General features: G+C 35.7%; 1 protein-coding gene across 2 annotated transcripts in view; it reads right to left on the bottom strand.

The window, feature by feature from the left end:
* FAF1 (Fas associated factor 1) overlaps positions 1-22152 on the bottom strand; it is a 472185-nt gene that overhangs the window by 111607 nt on the left and 338426 nt on the right. For both annotated transcript variants that reach the window (XM_040231204.1, XM_040231205.1), the window contains exon 13: positions 18836-18990. In XM_040231204.1, coding sequence (XP_040087138.1) covers positions 18836-18990 — 155 coding nt within the window. The remainder of the gene's footprint in view (positions 1-18835; positions 18991-22152) is intronic.

Below are 22152 nucleotides of genomic sequence, written 5' to 3'. Positions count from 1 at the left end.
TAGAAGCTATATTCACCAATTCTTGCTATTAGAAGTCTAAAATTGGAAAGATAAGAGGAAGTGGTTTTAATCTAAAGTTTGAGGAGAAAAATAAACAGAACATCTGATGGCTAGCATATATTAATCACTAGTAAAATTTTCAGCTTCTGAAGCAGAGATCTTTTCTATCCTGTTAATGGAAACCAGGATTACTAATAAATCAGATATGAGAAAAAGTAATCTCATTTTAATTCAAAACATGATATAGTTTAGTTTCTTTCAATCAAACCCATAATTACATAAGTCATCAACTTTAAATTTCAACAAAAGCTATATACTAAAAGAAACAGCAATTTAGGGAGAGGGTGATGAAATTGTACATCTACTGTCTACCTACTGTATCTCAGGTAATGTAAAGAGGCACATTTGCTAAAAAAAAAAAAAACAAAACAAAACCAAAACTGTTAAATACTCTGTGTGAGGCTTCCTGATTATTACATTTCAATGTGACATCCATAAGTTTAAAGAAGCCTTGTATATAAAGTGGAAATAACACAACTTTAAACCACTTAACATTCTTATAAGATACAGAAAGCACTCACAACTGTGCTTAGAACATGGTAGACAGTTAAAATTGGTAGCTATTTGATCACTATTAAATGCACAATTATATTTAAATTTTTTATCATTTTTTCCACAATCAAAATGATAACTTATAACTATGGGCCAACACTAAAAGATTTTTTTGTATATTAAGACACAGCATCAAAAAATTGTTGACGAAACAAATACAATCACTGGTATTACTCTCATTCAAAGCACGAAAGGGCAGGTATTGATATTTGGGAAATAAGGAAGTACAATTATAAATGCTGCAGTTGTGTAGTACTATAAAACTTTACACACTTAAAAGGGAATATGTAACTAAATAATCTGGAGAGAAATGGCAACCCGCTCAAATTGCCTGGAAAATTTTATGCATAGAGGAGGCTGGCAGGCTACAGTCCATGGAGTCGCAAAGAGTCATACTTGACTGACAGTGTTCATGCATGCTTGTGTGCATGTGCCTGTGCATGCACATGCGCGTGCGCACGTGCACACACACACACACACACACACACACACAATGTTAACTAATTTGAAACCAAGAATCAGCATCACAATTTCTGGTTGCTAACCCTTGAACTATTAAACACATTAAATGTCTTTCTGATAATGTGTGAACCATTTTTCCAAAATGAAAGGTTATCGAGTAGAAGAAATTCATATTCAAAAGTAATATAGGACTTTTCCAGTATGGGCTGCTGAGTGGGGTTTTTTTGGTTTGTTTGATTTTTATATTACATCTTTTGAAATCACTTTGATTTAAGGAGGCTCTTCTTTTTAAAGCAAGCCAAACTTGGTTTTTGCTATAGTAGTAAGCCTCATTAGTTATACATATTCATTCATGCGTTCAGGGTCTGTTAAAAAACATGTATACAGCTCAGTAGAAAAACCAGAATACAAAATACATAGAAAGGACTTTAAGAGATCATCTACTGTCTAGCCAACAGAATTCTCCCTTCTTCCTTTTTTGCCCTTAATAGGCAAGTTAAAGCCAAGGGTCTATAACATGTAAAGTGAGACCTAACAATGTTGCTAGCATTGTCAAGCATACCAAAAACAGCCAAAGACTACTGTCTCCGACGACAAAATCCTTTCTCCAAGCCTGCATGCCTATCCACTGTGCAGCTCATTTCTGGAGATGATCTTCAGCACCGCTGGCATATGTGCCTTTGTCCTTTAAGGGTGGCTTTGAGGTTTTGAAAAGTCTAAGTCTAAGGGTCAAAATAAGTTAGGTAAACAAGCTGGGAGACACTGACTATAAAGGCAGTGATTTTCAAGCTTTAAAGGCCTAGGAATCACCTATGAAGTTTATTCAAAAGGCAAATTCCTCAGTCCCATCGTTGAGAGATTCTGATTTAATAGATCTGTGGTAAGGCCAGGAAACTGTCCTTTTAATAAGCTCCCAATTGTCTCCCTCCAAGGTGTTTCTGATTCAAGTGTTTGGTGGGACACACTTTGAGAAACACTGCTTTTAGGTGGCAGGACTTCTTTCTCTGAAGGCAGCTCTTAAAAGAAGTGTCCCCTAAATGTTTTGGGCAGTGGCATATTCACTGGACCTAGTGTCTAGTCTCCTGAGGTGATGACAATGAAGATAATTCCCACTTCCTTCATCTGTATAGGTGAGGTGTAATATGATGTGAGACAAAACTAAAGTCTGTGAGCTCCAGGTGATGGAGGAAAAACAAGGCAGAGAAGAGGTGTTGCAATATTACATAGAGAAGTCAACTTAAAAGTGGATACTTGATCAAAGATTCAAAAGAGGTAAAGGATGAAGTGGAACACATATCTCTGGGAAGAGAATTCCAGGCAGAGAGAATAGCAAACACAAAGACCTTAAAGTTGGAAAGTATCTAGCATATTTGAAAGGTGAGTATAGCTGAAGCAGAGTGAAGCATAGAAGAGAAAACTGATAATTTTGAGTTTTCACATGGTTGGAAGAAAACCATAGCTAGGCCAAAAAATAAATTATGAACTGGAAAAAAATTCTGAATTTGAAACCACAGAAAAAGGGCTAACTTCCCTAAATGTATAAAGAACCCTTAATAACCAGGAAAAGATCAACAAAGAGTATCTGTCTGCTTCCAGAAACAGAAACAGTAATGGCTCATAAACATGTGAAAAGATACTAAAAATAATTCCTAATGATTTCAGTTCAGTGCAGTCGCTCAGTTGTGTCCAACTCTTTGTGACCCCAAGAACTGCAGCATGCCAGGCCTCCCTGTCCATCACCAACTCCCAGAGTCCACCCAAACTCATGTCCATTAAGTCAGTGATGCCATCTAACCATCTCATCCTCTGTCGTCCCCTTCTCTTCCTGCCTTCAATCTTTCCCAACATCAGGGTCTTTTCAAATGAGTCAGCTCTTCGCATCAGGTGGCCAAAATATTGGAGTTTCAACTTTAACATCAGTCCTTCCAATGAACATCCAGGACTGATTTCCTTTAGGATGGACTGGTTGGAACTCCTTGCAGTCCAAAGGACTCTCAAGAGTCTTCTCCAACACCACAGTTCAAAAGCATCAATTCTTCTGCGCTCAGCTTTCTTTATAGTCCAACTTTCACATCCATACATTACTACTGGAAAAACCATAGTCTTGACTAGACGGACCTCTGTTGACAAAGTAATGTCTCTGCTTTTTAACATGCTCATAACTTTCCTTGCAAGGAGTAAGTGTCTTAATTTCACGGCTGCAATCACCATCTGCAGTGATTTTGGAGCCCCCCAAAATAAAGTCAGCCACTATTTCCCCATCTATTTGCCATGAAGTGATGGGACTGGATACCATGATGAGTTAGCTCCTAATTAAAACTGTACTAAAACCATTTTTTTATCTGTCAGATTAGTAAAGACAAAATAAAATTTGGTAATACCTTGCACTGGTCAGATTATAGGGAAACAGGCACTACTGCTTGCTGTCAGTAGGAGTGAAATTGGTACCCACTCTCTTGTGGGAAATTTGCCAGTGTCTATTAAAATTAAATATACTCTTAACCCAGTACTCCTAAAATTGGGAATTTATTCTATAGATATATTTTCCAGATGGAAATATATGTGCATAGTTATTTACTGTAAGCTTGTAGTAGAAAAATATTGGACATGACCCAAATGACAACCAATAGGGTCTGGTTAAATAAATTATAGTATATTATGGAATTCAAAGGAATACTATGTAGTGATAAAATAAAAAGGATTGTTTATGAACTGATATGAAGTATCTTTTAAGATATGATGTTAGTGAGAAAAAGAAGGTGTTAAATATTGTTTACCATTTATGTAAAATGGGAAAATGATGATATATTAGCTTATTTATGTATAAAATAATCTCTGGATGGATAAATAAGAAAAAGGTAACTTAGAAACAAGGATAAGGAGGAGACTTTTCATTATGTACCCTTCTATGACTTTGAGTTTTGATTAATATGAATGTATTACCCAGTCAATAAAGAATTTGAACCTAAGACAGGAACTCTCTTATAAAAACAAGGAAAAATTGCACACAATCCCCAAATTTACCACAATGTTAATCACATTTGTCTATTTCTTATCAGTCTTTTGCACAAGTACATCTTTTTCTTTTTGTGGTAATCAGTGTTTAGTTGGATACAGTCCTTTTGCCACCTATACAAAAGTAATGAACCAGCAAGTTAGATGGCTGAATAACATTCCATTGAGTAGACGTAACTGCCATATTCATAACTATTCACCTACAGCTAGATTTTTCTTTTTAGTTTTTTTTTTAATCAGTATAAATAATACCGGAGAAATTCTTAAAGTATTTTTAAGGGAAAAGTCTGTGAAGTGGAATTACAGGGTAAAAAAGTATAGAATCATTTAATGACTGGTGATAAATACTGTCAAATTGTTTGCTAAAAGAATAGTATAATGTCTCTCTGCACAAATGCAAATACTGAATGCGTGCATGTTAAAGAACACAGCCAAACTAAAAGGTGAATTTAAGAAACCACAAGATGAAACTTTGTGAAAATTTAATCTGAAAAGCTTCTTTCACTTGTTTTTGATTTAAGACTAACCAGTAATAGTAAACTGCTAAATCATCTCAATAGATTAGTAGTCAGAGTTTAAAAAACACACAAGTATCTCCTTGCTGTCATCCATAAATTATTCAAGTGGAAAAGCTTTGAAACACTGACAGTTTAATGACAGGGCTGTAACTAATATACAGGGACCAATTTATACTAATTTTTTGGAGGGACAATAATCAGATAACTGGGTAAGAATATAAACATTTATTACTCAAAAATATTTAAGTACCCCATTTTAAGTTGGGTGAGAGAATAGAGAACATTTAACCCAATCGCTTATCAAACATAGACATTTCTTCTCTAGCAATGTAAAGAGAATACTCATTTTCCAGGGGCTATACAAGAGAGCAAATTTATGTTAAATGGCAGATATTTTTTCTGTGTTCTGCCTTTTACCAATTGATCAGTATTTATGAGGGTCTACTAAATATGCAAGATAAGACATGGTCTGTGTCCTTAAGATAATAAGAATATTTCAGGTTTGATAAATCAATACTGCCAAATAGGAAGCATAATCTGATATAAAACTGGGGGCTAGATAGAGTGGTTCAGATTAAGGGCTGGAAAAAAATCAGAGAAAGGAATGGGAGCTTAGAAATCATGGAGGACTTTCTGTTCCAAGATAGTGCTCCTGGACAGCTAATAGGAGAATCATCTTTTAATCATATCTGTATTCCTAGCACCTACTGCCAAACAGTATATATCAGTATTTTTTACAAGAATGGGCTAGTTCATGCTTCAATAACTTTTATCTCCACTGTAGCACTGATGATCATACAATCTTTCTTTCTCTCTTCCAACTACTTTAGTTGAAATCAGTTTATTTTTATTTATTTATTTGGCTGTGCCAGGTCTTAGTTGCAGCATGTGGGATCTAGCTCCTTGACCAGGGATCAAACTTGGACTCCCTGGCAGAGTCCTAGTCACTGGACTACCAGGGAAGTCCCCTGAAATCAGTTTAATTAAGACAGTTGGTATGAATTACCATCGTCTCCAAGACCTCCTTCAGTATGCTTCTACCTTGATAGATCATTTGATCCCTCAAAATAGCAGGTATTCACCCACAAGTTCATGACTCTAAGCTTCCCACCTGATTTTTAGAATACTGTAGTTTTTACATCATTTCATCCTGTCACCATCTACTAATTGAAAATGTTACTTAGAAGAGGTATAAAGTATCCAAATTTTATCATATTAGAGAAAGCATTAATAGGAATTATTGTAATCAACATAATATTGTGAGACAAAGACTTTGGAGTAAAATAAACTGGATTTTGTTGCTTACTAATTGTTTCTTTGGATATCTTAATTTTTCTGAAGTGAGTAAGTGAGTGAAAGCCACTCAGTTATGTCTGACTCTTTGTGACCCCATGGACTATACAGTCCATAGAATTCTCTAGTCCAGAATACTGGAATGGGTAGCCTTTCCCTTCTCCAAGGGATCTTCCCAACCCAGGGATCGAACCAGGGTCTCCTGCACTGCAGGCAGATTCTTTACCAACTGAGCTTCAGGGAAGCCCTAATCTCTCTGAGCCTTTGTTTTCTTACATATAAAGTGAAGGCAATAATATCTACTCTGGGAGTTGGTCTGTGGATTAATCAATATTACCTCTTTTTCCTCCCTATTATATGCTTTAGAGTCAAAATGGGGTTTTCCTTTCTCATCCCTTCCCCCAAAATTAAGGATATGGCAAAATGGTTCCTAACGTAAGTTATAACAGCAAATCTTAAGACTCATATCACTTAAATAAGAAGTCATACGTATAATACAGTGCCAAACACTGTATTAAAAGTTACAGTGCTCTGTAACTTCTATGGAATCATCATAAAGTAAGATTATGCCCTACTCTAAGGTGGAAAACAAAGATATACATATTTTTTTCCATGTTATAGTCTATGTTTTTTTTTCCCTGCAAAATTTGGAGACTTTGTGATTTTATTATTATGTAAGATTCACTCAGCATTATTATATAAAAATTTTTCAGAGTTGGTTGGCTTCTCTTGAGACCTTAATATTTATATACAATTTCCTTATGTATTTGAAAAGAACTATTATTCTAACGGATTAAAAAATGTAGGAGAGCATCAGGAGAAGTCTTATGCACAGGAAAAAAGGTTTTAAAAGATAAATGACCAACAGCGCAGAGTATTAGCACTTCGTCATTCATCAAAGCTTTCAAGCAAGAACTGGTTACAACGCAGCACCTGACAAAGGCTCATTTGAGACAGCTGATGTTTGACAGAAAGTTGAAGGGCCAGGTTTACTACAAGGCTGTTTCTAAGCTCTATGCCTGTTATAAGTTAGATCAAGAAAAGGAGTATTTCAGGGCCGTATTCACCTAAAGAATTACCATGTCTGAAAAAAGATTTAATACAAAGCCCTCTGTTTTCACCGGGTATTGATATAAGAAACATCTATTTAAAGTGAGTCATCTTTCTACAATAGTAGAAAATAATTGTTTATTATATTTTATTATTATATTTCCTAATGTTTCTCAAATTAAAAATCATGCAACAAAATTCTTCTTTGAATTCAGTGCCAGGAAATTTTGACACAAACGATTAGGCTACCTTTTATCAGACAATGAAAAATTTAAATGGTAAATCATAAACTCTAAGGCATAGTACCTGGCACATAAAATAAATATACATTTGATGGATAGATTAAAGAGTGAGGATATGCCTATCACATTTCCTCTTTCTCCTTTAGCTGCCAGAACTGAATTCAATGCTTATATACAAAACCTTGCTTGTGCTTATTTTTTAAAAAATCAGTGTGATTGTCTCCAGCAGTGTTCAACTGCAAGGCATGGGCATAGAGAAGGTGAATAGTTTGGGTCAACAAATTGAGTGCAATGGAGGAAGACAGAGATGAAAGAGTTTCAAGTATTACAAAGAAGTGATAATGATGAACCTTGAAATTTAAATAGGACAAGGAAGGAAATGAAGACTGGACATAGGAAAGGGTGGATGAGGTCAGGTGGTGGGGGTCAACAGATTGAAGGGCACGATGAGATAAAAACAAAACGAAACAAATTTAGCACTGGTGACACTTGAGGTAAGTGAAATAGGACGTGTTTGTCAGAGCCAGATGTTTGAAATAAAAATACATAAGGTGATAGAGTTTCTATTGATGACCAGATCTAAGTATGGTAAACAAAGAGAAGAAAAAAATTTTTCTCTAGTTGGACAAGTCTGGGAACTGAGAGAATTATCAAGAATGATAACAGGAATGGAGACAATAAGAAGTTCAGGTATTGTTTACGAGTGATAAAATTTGGGAGAGTTAATAGAACACAAGCTTCAAAAGATCTTGCCAATCAATTGCATTAGTAGAGAATGGTAGAAATCTGGTTTAATATCAATAACAACTCAGACCCAGTCCATTCTGGACCACCCCATACTGAAAAACTGCTAAGGGATTTTAGTTGACTTCCTCAGTTCAATAAAAGCCAATAATAAAGTTATAGTCTACAACTGAGCACAGCATCAGACAAATTTCCACTGAAGTATTATGCTCGATTCTGGGTCCCTTTAGAATGGGCTAGGTCTAGATACCCTATCATATGAGGAACAATGGAAGGAATCAATATACTTGGTTGGAAAGGCAAGAAAATTAAGGTAAACAAGACAGTTAGGGTTAAACAAATAAAAGACTACAATGCAGAAAAGAAGCTAGTCTTTTTTTTTTAATTGCCACTCTTTTGTTTTCTTTTTTCGTTTTTGTTTTTTGAAACATAAATTTATTTATTTTAATTGGAGGTTAATTACTTTACAATATTGTATTGGTTTTGCCATACATCAACATGAATCCGCCACAGGTATACACGTGTTCCCCATCCTGAACCCCCCACCCTCCTCCCTTCCCGTACCATCCCTCTGAAGCTAGTCTTATTTCAGGTAATTCCAAGGCCAAAACTAGAACCCAAAGGGAGGAAGTTGCAGAAGTTCTCTATGGGAAGAAGTACTATTGCAAAAAGTGCCACTCAAAATCTTTTGAAGCTTTCATCTCTCTGTCCCTAGCAGGATTCATGTAGCAAAGTGAAAGTGAAAATGTTAGTAACTCAGTCACATCTGATTCTTCGCAAACTTACTTGGGGCCCACTAGGCTCCTCTGTCCATGGAATTCTCCAGGCAAGAATACTGCCATTTCCTCCGCCAGAGAATCTCCCAACCCAGGAATCAAACTCGGGTCTCCCAAATTGCAGGCAGATTCTTTATGTAGAGACTGTAGTAGTATCAGTTAGACATAACATAGGGGAAAATGCCTGCACAGTTGCAAACTGGATGTTAACTAAGAATGTTTCTAACCCCCAACTCTTTAAGATTTGGTGAATTTGGTGTTTATTTGTTCCCTAAGCAAAAGATCCCTGTCTTATACTTCTCTTATACCTCCCACAGGTCTATGCACAGTTTTTGTACAATTTGGTGGTAATAATACAGCCTGACAAGGTCAAGGGACACCAAGTATGTAGTAGAAAAGTGCAGGTAGATCTAGGATTTATATCTGGTACAACCATTTATGTGACCTTGACTAAGTTACAGAATCTGAGTCAAAATAGCTTCCTAACGTGTGAAATTGGACTTTACCATTGCCCTTACAGAACTATGGTTAAGTGGGGAAATGTATATATAGAGTGAGGATTAAATGAGCTTATATATAGTGGTGTTAGAGAAGACTCTTGAGAGTCGCTTGGACTGAAAAGAGATCAAACCAGTCAATCCTAAAGAAAATCAATCTTAAATATTCATTGGAAGGACTGATGCTGAAGCCCAAGCACCAATCCTTTGGCCACCTGATGCGAAGAGCTGACTCATTAGAAAAGACCCTGATGGTGGGAAAGATTGAAGGCAGGAGGAGGAGGGGACAACACAGGATAAGATGGTTGGATGGCCTCACCAACTCGATGGACATGAATTTGAGCAAGCTTCGGGAGATGGTCCATGGGGTTGCAAACAGTCAGACATGACCAGAGCAACTGACATACAGTTGAGGCTTAATTAATGACTGCAATTGCTGTGTGTGTGTGTCTGTGTGTGTGTATGTGTTTTAAACAAGTATTGATAATCTTGATCTTAGCTACTGACTCTCTGTCAGTATTTGAATGACAGTTCTAAGAATAAGGAAGATGCCTTTATTGGTAAAAGAGGTGGAAAATGGCTGTGGTTTCCTTAGCTGCTGCTGCTGTTGCTGCTAAATCGCATCAGTCATGTCTGACTCTGTGCGACCTCACAGATGGCAGCCCAACAGGTTCCTCTGTCCCTGGGATTCTCCAGGCAAGAATACTGGAGTGGGTTGCCATTTCCTTCTCCAATGCATGAAGTGAACAGTGAAAGTGAAGTTGCTCAGTCATGTCTGACTCTTAGCGACCCCATGGACCGCAGCCTACCAGGCTCCTCCGTCCACAGGATTCTCCAGGCAAGAATACTGGAGTGGGTTGCCATTGCCTTCTCTGGCTAGACCCCACTAAGGTCACTCTGACTGGATCACAAGCTGGTAAGGGCAGTATGCTACAATCTACCTACAAACTTTATTAACATTCATTTTTAAAATAAAATCTTGCTTAACTCTCATTTTTCTATTGAAAACTGTGTGTTCACATCATCAGAAGATCATAGAATTTTAGAGGTAAAAAGTTCAAATAGGGTCAGGTCCCCCACATTTTCACAGAAGAAAAAAAAAGCTACAAATATTATACCACCTGACTAATAACCTCTTATTCTTCATAATCCCAGACTGAGTCATATTCTTAATTTACCTACATTTTATGATTTACATATGAATGTCTGCATAAACAGTGAGGAAACAGTTGTATTGAAAATCAGTCTTTTAAGAATAACAGCTAACATATTTAAATGTGAATAGGTTTTGCTTTAAGAACTAATAAGTAAGAGTTACATAGCTTTCATAACATCCAAATAATAAATTTTTGTTGCTGTGGTTGTTAATTAAGTAACTTATCTGAGAACAGTTCAGAACCTCCAATACCTTATTTGATACTGGGACTGGGAAACATAATCTCTCAGATTGAGACATCAAAGTCATAGTCTCTTTACTGTTCATATAAACTTGCCTCATTCTTTCCTTAGTTGAGATCTGTCGAGAAGTATGTTAAAGAGGACTTTCTTGGTGCTGATCACATACTGAGGAAAGGAAAGATACATGAAAGGTGACAACTTATTAGGAAGATTTTAATAATTGTTGTGGCTACAGGCTGAATCAGTCAACAACAGACAAATTAACAGATGGCTGTTTAAAAACCCCTATAGTTAACTCTTTATTTGTAAATATATAAAACTGATACTTTTCTCTATTATGATAATGCAACCAACCAAGTACAAAGATACAAAAGTATGCTGAACTACCTAAACATCTACGAAATAGGAGTTCACCTGATCCCTCAACTGCAGACAAATAGTTATTTCCTCTTTCAATTTTTGGTGGTATGTTTGGCAGATTCAATTACTAAGATTATTGGGCACTAAAACCTCTTTTGAGCATCTATGTAGACTGAAAGGCAAATATTGGAAAAGTATCAAAGGAATCAGTTTCCATAGGTGGTTTTACATGACTGACCTAATATGTTTCTTTTATAGTTTCTCTCAGGATTTTACTATCAGCATTTATGAAAGAGAGAAATATGCTACCAATTTAAATGGCACAGACGACATGATTAGTAAAAATTCTTCAGAAACAACCATAAATATAGAAATTATCAATACTTACAAAGCAATTAAGAAAAATTTCTTGAGATCTTATCAATTTCAGGAAATAAGAAAAGTAAATGATATGAGGGGGTATATTACTTTAAAAAATATTTTATTTGGGGAATGTCATCATTTTTGAATTTGTTCCATTAGATAACTCATGTTTAGTAATCTCTATACGTAAATTGAATCGAGTATCTCTGGTAGTCATATTTATTTGAACCTGTATTTACTAAAATACAAAGATAACTAGCAATCAGAAGTGAATATTTGCACAAAATTATACATGGGAGTCACACAAGAGGTATGGATTTGGCAATACAGCACAAAGGGGTGAAGACTTGGTATGAAGCTCAAACTTTATATGTCTTGAGAATGCAACAATTCTTTTAATTCTATGATTCTCAAAATCAAGATCCCTAGAATACTCAAAGCACAGAGTTTAGGAGAAAGACCAAGGAAAACTCCAACAGAGTAATAAGAAAAGTCTAGTGCATGAGGAAAATGGGATCTGATAAAAACTTGAATGTGCTTTTGGACTGCCATGTCAACAGTATCACCCTGCATTGTTCTTTTGTAACAGTCTTCATGTAGACTGTGAAAACAGACAACTGTATCTGAGTTAAACACATATTTCATGAATAGTATTAATTGTTAACAGATGAATGTCAAGGAAGTAAAATTGTTTTTACACAAATGCTTGATTCAGATACAATGCATGCACCACCAGACAGTTATGACTGTAGTACTAGGTAGTAGTGTGGGAAGTATCCAAATCAGAGTTAAAAAAGCTTATAAAGTGGTAATTTAAAGTTATATCAAAGAACGCTTTTAAAAGGATAATTGTCTATTTTATTTTATTTTTTAATTGTCTATTTTAGAAAGAGTAAAAAATATATTGTAAACAGTTTAGCCATCATCTATATACAGACTGGCTTCTTTTCAATTGTAAGAGGCCATCACCTTTTATCCTCTCCCTCTTTTCCTTCCTTTCAGTACTATTAGGAAACTATTTACAAGTGCACTCTTGGACAACGCTGAGCAGTAATTATGACTTGCTGACGAAGAGATATGAACAATTACTGAGCCCATTTTGAAACCTTACACTAATAAAGTCATTAGATGCTGCCCTTGCCATGATCCTTGTAAAAGCTTCTGAAGTTACAAGAACACACAGCATTGTTTGCAGGGACAATTGCTGCTGGCAGAATGCAAACCTTGAGTTAAACCATGCTGCAAATTGATCTTGACATTCTGTTAAGACCGCCACTAAAAATCAAAAGCAGAGGAGAAAAGGAGAAAATGAGTGGGTAGGATGTAATCATGGAACAGGAGGGGTTCCTCCTCACCTTCTCTCCTCCCTCTTCACAAAACAAACCAGGGAGAAAATGACAAACTCTCCTGGTGTTTTGGAACCTTTATTTTAAAGCATTAATTAAGCCTTGACCTGGGATGTTTAGGATGGCAATACATTTCCTTTATAAGGATTTGGAAGGAAAATGTGTCATAAAGGAAATAAAGGAGTTTGGGGAAAATTATATGGAAATCTGGCATGAAGGCACCCTGGAAGTCTTAATACTCTGACCATAACATGTCCATCTGTTTTTATCAGCTACTTTGCAGAATCCATATCTGCTTGTAGGGAAGCAGCTGGAAATTAACACTTCTTGTGTCTCCCAAGGAGACACCACACCTGGGCTATATTTGCTGGATTAAATGGAAGCATAGGGTTAGAGTAACATGGTCAGCTAGCTTCAGCCAGGCATGAACCAGCAAGTAGTTTGAAATTAAGGGTAAGCCACTGTGATATGGCTAATTACTGAGATGGAACGAGCAGGCAGACAACCTACTGATAATAAGAGATTTAAGCCAATTAACTCTTGCCAAAGATTAAGTAATGTGGAAAACTATTACTTGAATATCAGGGCTAACAAGTACCTGTCAGCACAGCAGCATAAGTCTACAGTGACCTATTATACTGCACCCAAGGGCATTAAGTTCAAAAGCTAACACTGATAGGCAATAGAATTGTCTGTGAACACTGGTACTAACTGTGTAATGCTACATGTGTTACACGTAACCTGTGTAACCCAGGCTCTGTCAGTAATTCCTAGGGTTCTATCTGCAGTTACTCTGAACACCACTTAGAAATAGTGTGCAATGCCTTATTTAACACTCTGTGGCATGTCCACTGATGTGCCAAACATTTTCATCTCAGGAACTTACATATAAGCAGCTCATTCTTCAGCACTCATACATTGCTGATTACCCAGTTTGCACTATCCTAGTCAAATTCAATGCTTAAATTTTCTAGAATGAGATAATCTAAAGCAATATCTATACTGGATGTACTAAGACATTAGCCACATGGGCCTATTCAGAACAAGTGATACCCATTAACCTACTCATTACTGGTTAATACAGGTGGTTTATTGTGCCACACGTATTACATGGCTTTCCCTGATGAAACAACTTCAGTCAAGAACCTGTAGTTCAACATCAAGGGCACTCATGTGTCAATATTCCCACTACCCAGTCCCAAATAGCTCTAATAGAGTTTTTTATATAGTTCTACGTATATTTAATTATGATGGTGCCCAGATGGACCTTTGCCTAGCTTCTTGACATACTGCAAAATGAAGCAAGTCCACCATTCTTATATATCCAATGGGCATATTTATTTTAATCAAAGCCACCACCAAAGCAGAAGGTTCAGAGTACCATCCCAAATGGCCCAATGTGAAAGACCAATTGCTTTAGAGGTATCACAGAGACTTGGTGAGTCTGGGGGAGAAACTTTGGAACCAATGGATAAACTTGTCTTGGTTAGAATTCAATCCTCTTTCCAGATGGCCAGCGGGTGCCGGGGGTACACGAGCTGAAGCCACAACAGCCTGGGGTACTAATGTTAGCAGAAGATGAGGTACCCCTTCTAGTTATTTTTAGTTCATTCTCTAAGAAGACTTTTGAAGGCTTTTGCTTTATTATTCCTATTAACGGCTGTTGGGGAAAATCATACAATTAGAGGGATATGGTAGCATCTCCAATGATATTTCCACTATCCAAGCTCATCTCTCTTATTCATTATGTTTCAAAAATCCTATTAGAGATTATTGGTTTAATCTATCAATATAACACTTATATTTTAAAAGGTACTTTAATGCATTGACATTACAGACATAGCTCCCTTGGGAAGCTGACAACCTAACAGGGAGATAGACAATAAACATTCCATGTAATGAATGCCATCAACACAAGTTAGTACAGCGATACTATGGCAGTATACAGAATGTGCATTTTTACCCAGACTGAGGCAAGGGAAGAATGGGAGTAGATGCAAGGCTTCCTTGAAGTGATATGTGTTCTGAATTTCAAGAAATTATTCTCTCACAGATGATCCACTTGCTATATTATGCTAAAAATATTTTTGTTGTTTATTAGTTAAATCCACCATGGTTTTATACATGTTACAAGTCCAAAGGGTTCCTGATCTCTGCTCCACTGTCTGCCTAAGAGCATTTGCCAATACCAGCATGAATTACTGACAAAACAACTTCTTGAGATCTGTCTATCCTGATTGGTTGGCCTTAATGTTCAGTTTGGTTCAGACCACACAGGATTACATTAGCTCGCCAACTCCTATTTTTTCTCTCCTCCACAATTCAGATAGCTAATTATGAAATTTAAAGTACCAATATCCTTTTGTAAGAATAGCAACTCAATAAAGTAAGAATGCTGCTAACATTAAAAAATCTCTGAAGAGAAAGAGTGAAAATCTATTATCACCTTCTGTGTGCCATCTCTTTCAAGTCCTTCCCTGGCTCACTCAGGTAGAATGACTCAGTATGAATTTCATCTATACTCCCAAGGTACCCTGTATATATTTCATATTACATATTAGCTCTTATGTCAGTCGTACCTACTAGACTATGAGTGTTTTAAGCATTAGCACTGTATCTTTTCCAACTTTTCATCCTCAGTGCATAGCACTGATCCTGGTTCATATTAGACATTCAGTAAATGTTTGAAAAGTGAAAGTGTTAATCCTTCAGTCGTGTTAGACTCTTTGTGACCCCCTGGACTGTAGCGTATAGCCATTTCCTTCTCCAGGGAATCTTTCTGACTTAGGATTGAACCTGGGTCTCCTGCACTGCTGGCAGATCCTTTAAAACATCTGAGCCACCAGGGAAGCAATAAATGTTTAATAAATGAATAAACATGGAGCAATATATACCTTTCTTAAGATATTTTAGCCACTTCCATTGAATTACAAGATCTCTTTGTTTACTATTATCTATTTGGTTTTAGCTTCTTCTTTACAGTTACATCCTGTTTTTATCAGGATCATTGTTTTATTGGATATTTGGGAAATTATATCTTCTAGCACCTTTCAAGACTAAAAAGGGCTTTCTGCCTACTGCTTTAAGAAAAAATGGCTCTGAAATGCAACTATACCTGGCAGCCAGTAAGACTATACAGAATTTTCTAAGAAAGAAACTTCCATTTAGATATACAATACTGAAATTATAAGCAACATTCTTAAGTGGAATTAAATGAATACATTCATTTGTCAAATTCTTACTGAGTTTCTTCCCCAGAATTTCGTAAAGTGCTTTGTTTAATGAGACAAATAAAATAAGTCCTTCCAGAAGATCATGATTTAGTGAGGGAGAAAACAGGCAAGTAATCACTACTGTTAAAGTCTGATGTTTTAGTTAATATTTGGACTGATCCACAATCAATCTAGAAGTTATTCTAATCCATTATACAGATATAGACTGGTTAACTTAAATATTCAGCTTAGAAAGTTACTAGAATCATTTTGGAAGGGGGAAATCCAAACCATCTATATCTTCAGGGTGTATACCTGTAACATTCTATAGAAATCTGTTTCTTATTTATTCTAGTTTAACAAAATCAGGCATTCTGGATTGTTAGCAAAACTAGGATATCTAACTTACAATATCAATTCACATTCATATTCTTGTAACTTAACTAAAGCATTCACTTAGTTCACTATCCTTCACTTAAAACAGAAGAGATTCACAGTAAATTATGGAGGACTAATGTTTCTGTAGGTTCAATCCAAGTATTTCTTAAGCAAAAATAAAATAGTTTGGCAAGTCTTTTCCTATCTTGGGCATCAATGTCCCCAGCTATCATATCAGAGGACAGTCTCATAAAACCACTAAGGAAGCATCCAGACTAAACAGCTTATAGACACTACAGAGATGGAAACTCAATTAGATAATTTTATTTAGATGAATCTATGGTAGATGGTAAGAAAATTGTGGCTAAAGCCAAACTCTTTTGGGGGGCAATATATCAGCCTAAGTAATTCTCTTATAATTTTGTATATCAAAAGGAAATCTACTTTTACTCTTTTGGAATAAAAGTATGGAAGTGTGGAATGGAAGAACATTCCATTCTAACAAATTGTCATCTTGTGTTTGTAGAATGTGAATTTTACCATAGGCCTTAACTGTAAAAATGAGCAGCTGTACACAAACAGTAGCAATATAATTTTACTTATTACTTTATAGAGATAAATGTAATACCTTAAAATAGTATTTAATTTGTAATATGGATAGAATTTGACTTTGAGTAAGGATGCCAAATATTTTAAATCCCAGAAATTATGTTTTCTCCCCATTGCCTTGTTTCTTGTTCCTATAAATGTTTATTAAATTCCTAGATGTTTCTATTTAGTCTTTAATATAATTTCTTTTTGTTTTCATAACAGTAACTTAATAATGAGATGCCACATAAATGTAGATTGAAATATCCTATCATACCTCATAGTTGGTCTTGCAACTCCTTGAGAAAGAGCTCTAAAGCCTTAAACAAGGCTTTTATTTTGTGTTTCAAAAAAGTGTCATAAGGAGTTAATAGGACACAGCTGTACTGGCTCTTTCTAATAAGCAGCTTCTGTCGCTTTGGTCACCACAGGTGTCTCTGTAACCTGCAAACTCTTATTACTAGTGTATCAAAGTTGTGCTACTTAACAGACTTCTTTAGTAAAACATAACAAAGCAATTACATGGCTGTTGATTGCCAGTCATAAAAAAAACCCTCAAACACTGCTTTTCAAAAGAAACTACACTGCAATTTTTTGTCATTGTAAAATAAAAGGAACTAAGGAATTAAATGGAGGATAGAACAAAATAACAGCAGGTAGCCTGCTGAACTTAGCCACTACAGATGGTTTAGAAATAGTGTTTCCTTCTCCATCGAGTTGTGGATAAAAGGAAAGGAGGAGATTCCTTACTGCCAGTGAATGGCAAAAGATTTAGCCAAGTCTCCAGTCTATGTATTTTGCCTCATGAAAGACCTTCGATGCTGCATTTTTATCTGTTTTTGGCACTGCTTTTCATCACCTTTAACTGAGTGTGAATAATAACCTGATTTAATTTAAACAAATACAGGTGCTAAAGGTTCTTTATTTATGTATAACAGGGAATATTTCCAAGGCAGAATGAAGTTATCCTATGAAAATTCCTAACCATTTACTTAAAGAAACGAAATATTAGATGAAGAAACTGCTTCAACATTCTTTCGCTTCACTTTTAAGGGAAGAATCATCTTTCTTTCCATATTCATATTACATAAAACAAAGTTTGAATGATGAACAAAAATTCAGTGAGCCATAAAATAATAAAAAGACAAATCAGATGATTTTCAATTGTTCTACAGTCATTTAAATCATGTAACTACAATAGGATTGCCTGAAATGAATTAATTTAATTTCCCTGTTCATAAACCAGCAGGCTGTGATTATGATTGTGTTAACACCACCCAAAGTTGCATCACAGGATGTTATGGCCATAAGTGTAATTAAACACGATGAAATATATTTCAGATGGTAAACTCAAACAGGCAAAATATGAAGAATTATTCATTACTTACAGATATTATGATTAACAAACAAAGTAAATTTATCCTGACAGCTAGGAAAGGGAATTTTTTTTTTTCTACTGAGAATATGGATGTATTGCTAGCTGTGTGCAAAAGAATGTGTGCAATAAAGCGATTACATCAATTAGCATATGCTAGAGTTAAGCTATTACCAACTCCACTGGACTAGTCCAGAATGTCTTGCCTTCATCACTGGAATTATTAAGAAAGCAAACTTACTAGTAGGATTATATATTATATTTTCCTTGTCTTTCCTGAATATTATTAGAAACAGATTTTAATGTTCAACAACATATTAGAACATTAGAATATACAGTACAAAGAAATGTATTTTATTATTGCAAAAGGATAAGAACAATGTATTTTGGTTTTGGGGTTATTCCTGAATTTAAGAAATCTTTTATTAAAGTATTCTTTCACAATTGTAAATAACTGCATATATTAACTACAACAAACAGTTTTTATCTAATTAAATGTAATAATAGAAAAGCTGAGGATGAAAATGTTTATGATGATAAATCAAATACAATGATGACTTAAAAAAAATAAAAGCCCAACTTATAACTTATGAACAACAGTATTACCTTGCTCTGTTGGCATCCTTTGTCAGATCCCAAGCCCAGGTTATAAAATTTTGACTCAGATAAGAGACAATAGATTCAGCACAAAGCATTTGTGAGCAGAACACGTTGGTTAATACACTTTCATCATGGTGGAGGTAGATAGCAAGAAGCTTTCTCTGAAAAGAGGAGAAAAGATTGATGAATTAAAATATCCACTGAGGTAACCTTTCTTGAATTTTGAAAGGCACAATCAGTCAATACAAACAACAAAGATAAAAATTAAATGTTATTCCCTAAGAGTATCTGACACCTGGAGCTCCTAAAGCATCTACTAATTTGAATACATTTTGCTTCGGATGATTATACTCTGTCTTACAGACTGCTGTCACAGATTCCTGTTAACATGTGCAAGCCTATCTCAAGCATGAATCAAAATAGGATTGCGTTTTCTTTAAAGGAAATGTAATTACAATTCTTCATATTTAGTACATACTTTATAAGTAAAGGGAAAATTAATTCTGAGCTATTCAACAATACAGAGAAAAAAATACCGATTAAGATTGAATGCCAAAATCTCCTCTTACATATTTTTTATGTTTTCAACCTGAACACTGAAGAGTCTCTTCTACTTGAAAGAAAAAAGTCTGAAATAACTTTTGTTTTAGTTCCACAGGTAATTTCAAAGTCATTAATGTTTTCCCATGTCTAAGTCCTTACTTCAGAACATGTGATTGATATCTACTTGCCATTTGAAAGGATGCTAGAAAAATGTTTACTTCACATGAGTTCTTTCTAGTTTATATTTCAGAAAATATCCAATGTAGTTTCTCATATAGAAAATTATTCTTTCCTTTTTGCCTGATAAAACTTGCTTTCAAGAAATGACATTTGCTCTTTTAAATGTACCCTCTGTCATAGCTAGATAATAAAATAACTGAAACTAAAAGCTGATATGAGCAATATAATTTGCAAATGTCAGCTTTAACCACAACAATGGTGGTTAAAGAACCTAAATTGTCCTTAACTAATTTTCTGGTGCTACACTATAGAAGAGCTGAGTTTAAGAACAGCCAGTTACCAGGAAATGGAAAGGTAAAATATTATGATAAATACACAAACTAATCTGTGAAATTCTGGTGAAGGACAATTTCAAGGAAGCTTAGAATCCTTCCCCTCATATTGAAAAAGAATGTGATGATGAAAAAAACTGCTGTGTAGTAAGATGAACAAAAGATGGGATTTTATTATAACCCAGGGTTTTTATTTATTTAACCCATTCACAGAAGAAGGGTTCATGTTGATGAACATCTGATGCTTGGAATTATGTTGATAAACAATCCTAATAATAATAATAATCATTATTTTCTTCAAAGGAAAATTTTGTACTAGATGAGGGTAGCCAGAAGAAGATGCTTCCAAAATGAGTGTGTTAGTTACATACCCATTATCTACTTTAATCTCTAGAATAAACCTGTAAAATGGTATTCTTAACTTTATTAACCTATGAGGAAACTGAGCTTTAGAAACCTGACTTATCCTGAATTTCACAACTAATAAGTAAGTAGTTTATCTGGGATTGGAATCCAGATTGACTGACTCCAAGCCTAGTGTTCTTTCTTTGATACTATAGAAGTAGCAAAGAACCCAACTACACTACACTCCAGGCTTAGAGAGCTTGTAGAGTATTAAGGCACCAGATGCTCACACATCAGTACTTCTGGGGCCTCAGAGACAGCATGTAATGTGAATAAGGGCAGAACTCCTGAGTGTAAGTAGCTCCAACAGTAGCTGCTTCCAGGTGTCAATTTATTCATTCAACAAGTATTTGTTAAAATATTCTTTGTCTCAGGCTCAGCAGGAAGCAGTAGTGATGAAACATCGAACAAGAAAGGTTTAGGGTTTTTTCATCTATGTTGACACCTGCAGATAATAGTAGCTGGTATCTAGGAAGTCTGTAATCAGATACATTGTGGGAGAGATATTTATCTGGAAGATTCCTACTCAATCTTTAAGGCTCAAAGTAAATGCCTCTATGAAACCTTCCCTGATTCTCCAAGGCAGTGGAGCGCTTCCTTTTTGGGCCTCTATCTCTTCTGTTATATTATAATTGTTAACCAGTTTCCCCTCTAAACAAAGTCTCTCAAGGGTAAGGGCAGGATCTCTTTTGGTCTTCTTTGCGTCCCTAAGTTAGCACAGGTCTCAGCATATTTGAGGAAAGAAACAGGAATGCTGGTTTGTATCAACGGTAGCCCTCTGGCAAAAAAGACACCAAATGGTAGCCAAATCACTCGTAGTAAACTAATCTAGAAATCTACTGCTTTAGGGGTGGGAATATGAACCTGGCAGCACTAACAAGTTCAGCCCTAACAAGTCTTCTCCTTAGAAGCTCTCTAGCCCAACAGACAGAGAGATGTCAACCTCTAATTCTGCTTGACTGTATCTCAGCAACTACATTTAAAGAGACACCGGGAACAAGAGAGCCATCCATTTTTGAATCAGCATATTTTTAACCAAACAATAGCAATGGCTAAATCTTTAAAATGCTTATTTCTCTCAAGAACACTGCAATGGAACATTTAGACTTTGGGAAAGAGATTAGCAATTTACATTACTATATCACTGATTTAATTTGAATGCTCTTCCAAAACAAACACACACATACTGAAGAGGCTACTAAGAAACCCAACATGCAGAGTTCCCTATAAGTGCAGCCGACAGTGTTGACTGAAACTAAACTTGGAAATCCAGGGCACTAATGCACAATATCAAGCAATAAAAAGCATCTCTTTGGCAATATTTAATTTAAAAGAAGAAGAAAGAGGCAGGCGAAGATCAGGCACTGTCTGTTTTGGAGGATCAACCATTCTGCATTTCAAAGCATTGGTCCCTGCAATATCCAGGTTACTGTGCTAGAATCTCGACTATTATATCGCAGTTGTGAGAGGGAGGGCAAAGATGTGTTTACTCAGTGATTAGGCCCTTAGAATAAGCCTCTAGCTCCTAGAGAGACAGCTCACCACTTATTCATTTGGACCAATTCACAAAGCCTAGGAAGATTAAACATCCATGCTGAGAAGACAAGCGAATGCAGACGGTGAAAAAGAAATAAAAATTCTTTAAAAACTCTGAGATGACTTCATTATTTTTCCACAAGGAAACTTTAGGAAAGTGTTTAGTTAGAGAAAAACCCACATTGACCTCTCTCTAAACCCTTAATCTTTCCTTTGTGGTGGCACTGCTTTGTGGTAAGCGACTGGCTCGCCTCGCCCCTCTTTTCACTGGAAGCTGAGAGAAAAAAGGGTCTGGAGAAACAGTTTTCGTTCCAGGGACACAAACCC

This window comes from Oryx dammah, unplaced genomic scaffold (genome assembly GCF_014754425.2).
Source record: "Oryx dammah isolate SB20612 unplaced genomic scaffold, SCBI_Odam_1.1 HiC_scaffold_28, whole genome shotgun sequence".
In the NCBI taxonomy this organism is placed as follows: domain Eukaryota; kingdom Metazoa; phylum Chordata; class Mammalia; order Artiodactyla; family Bovidae; genus Oryx; species Oryx dammah.
The sequence above is the reverse complement of the archived record's forward strand: the minus strand, read 5'-3'. Positions and strand labels throughout refer to the sequence as shown.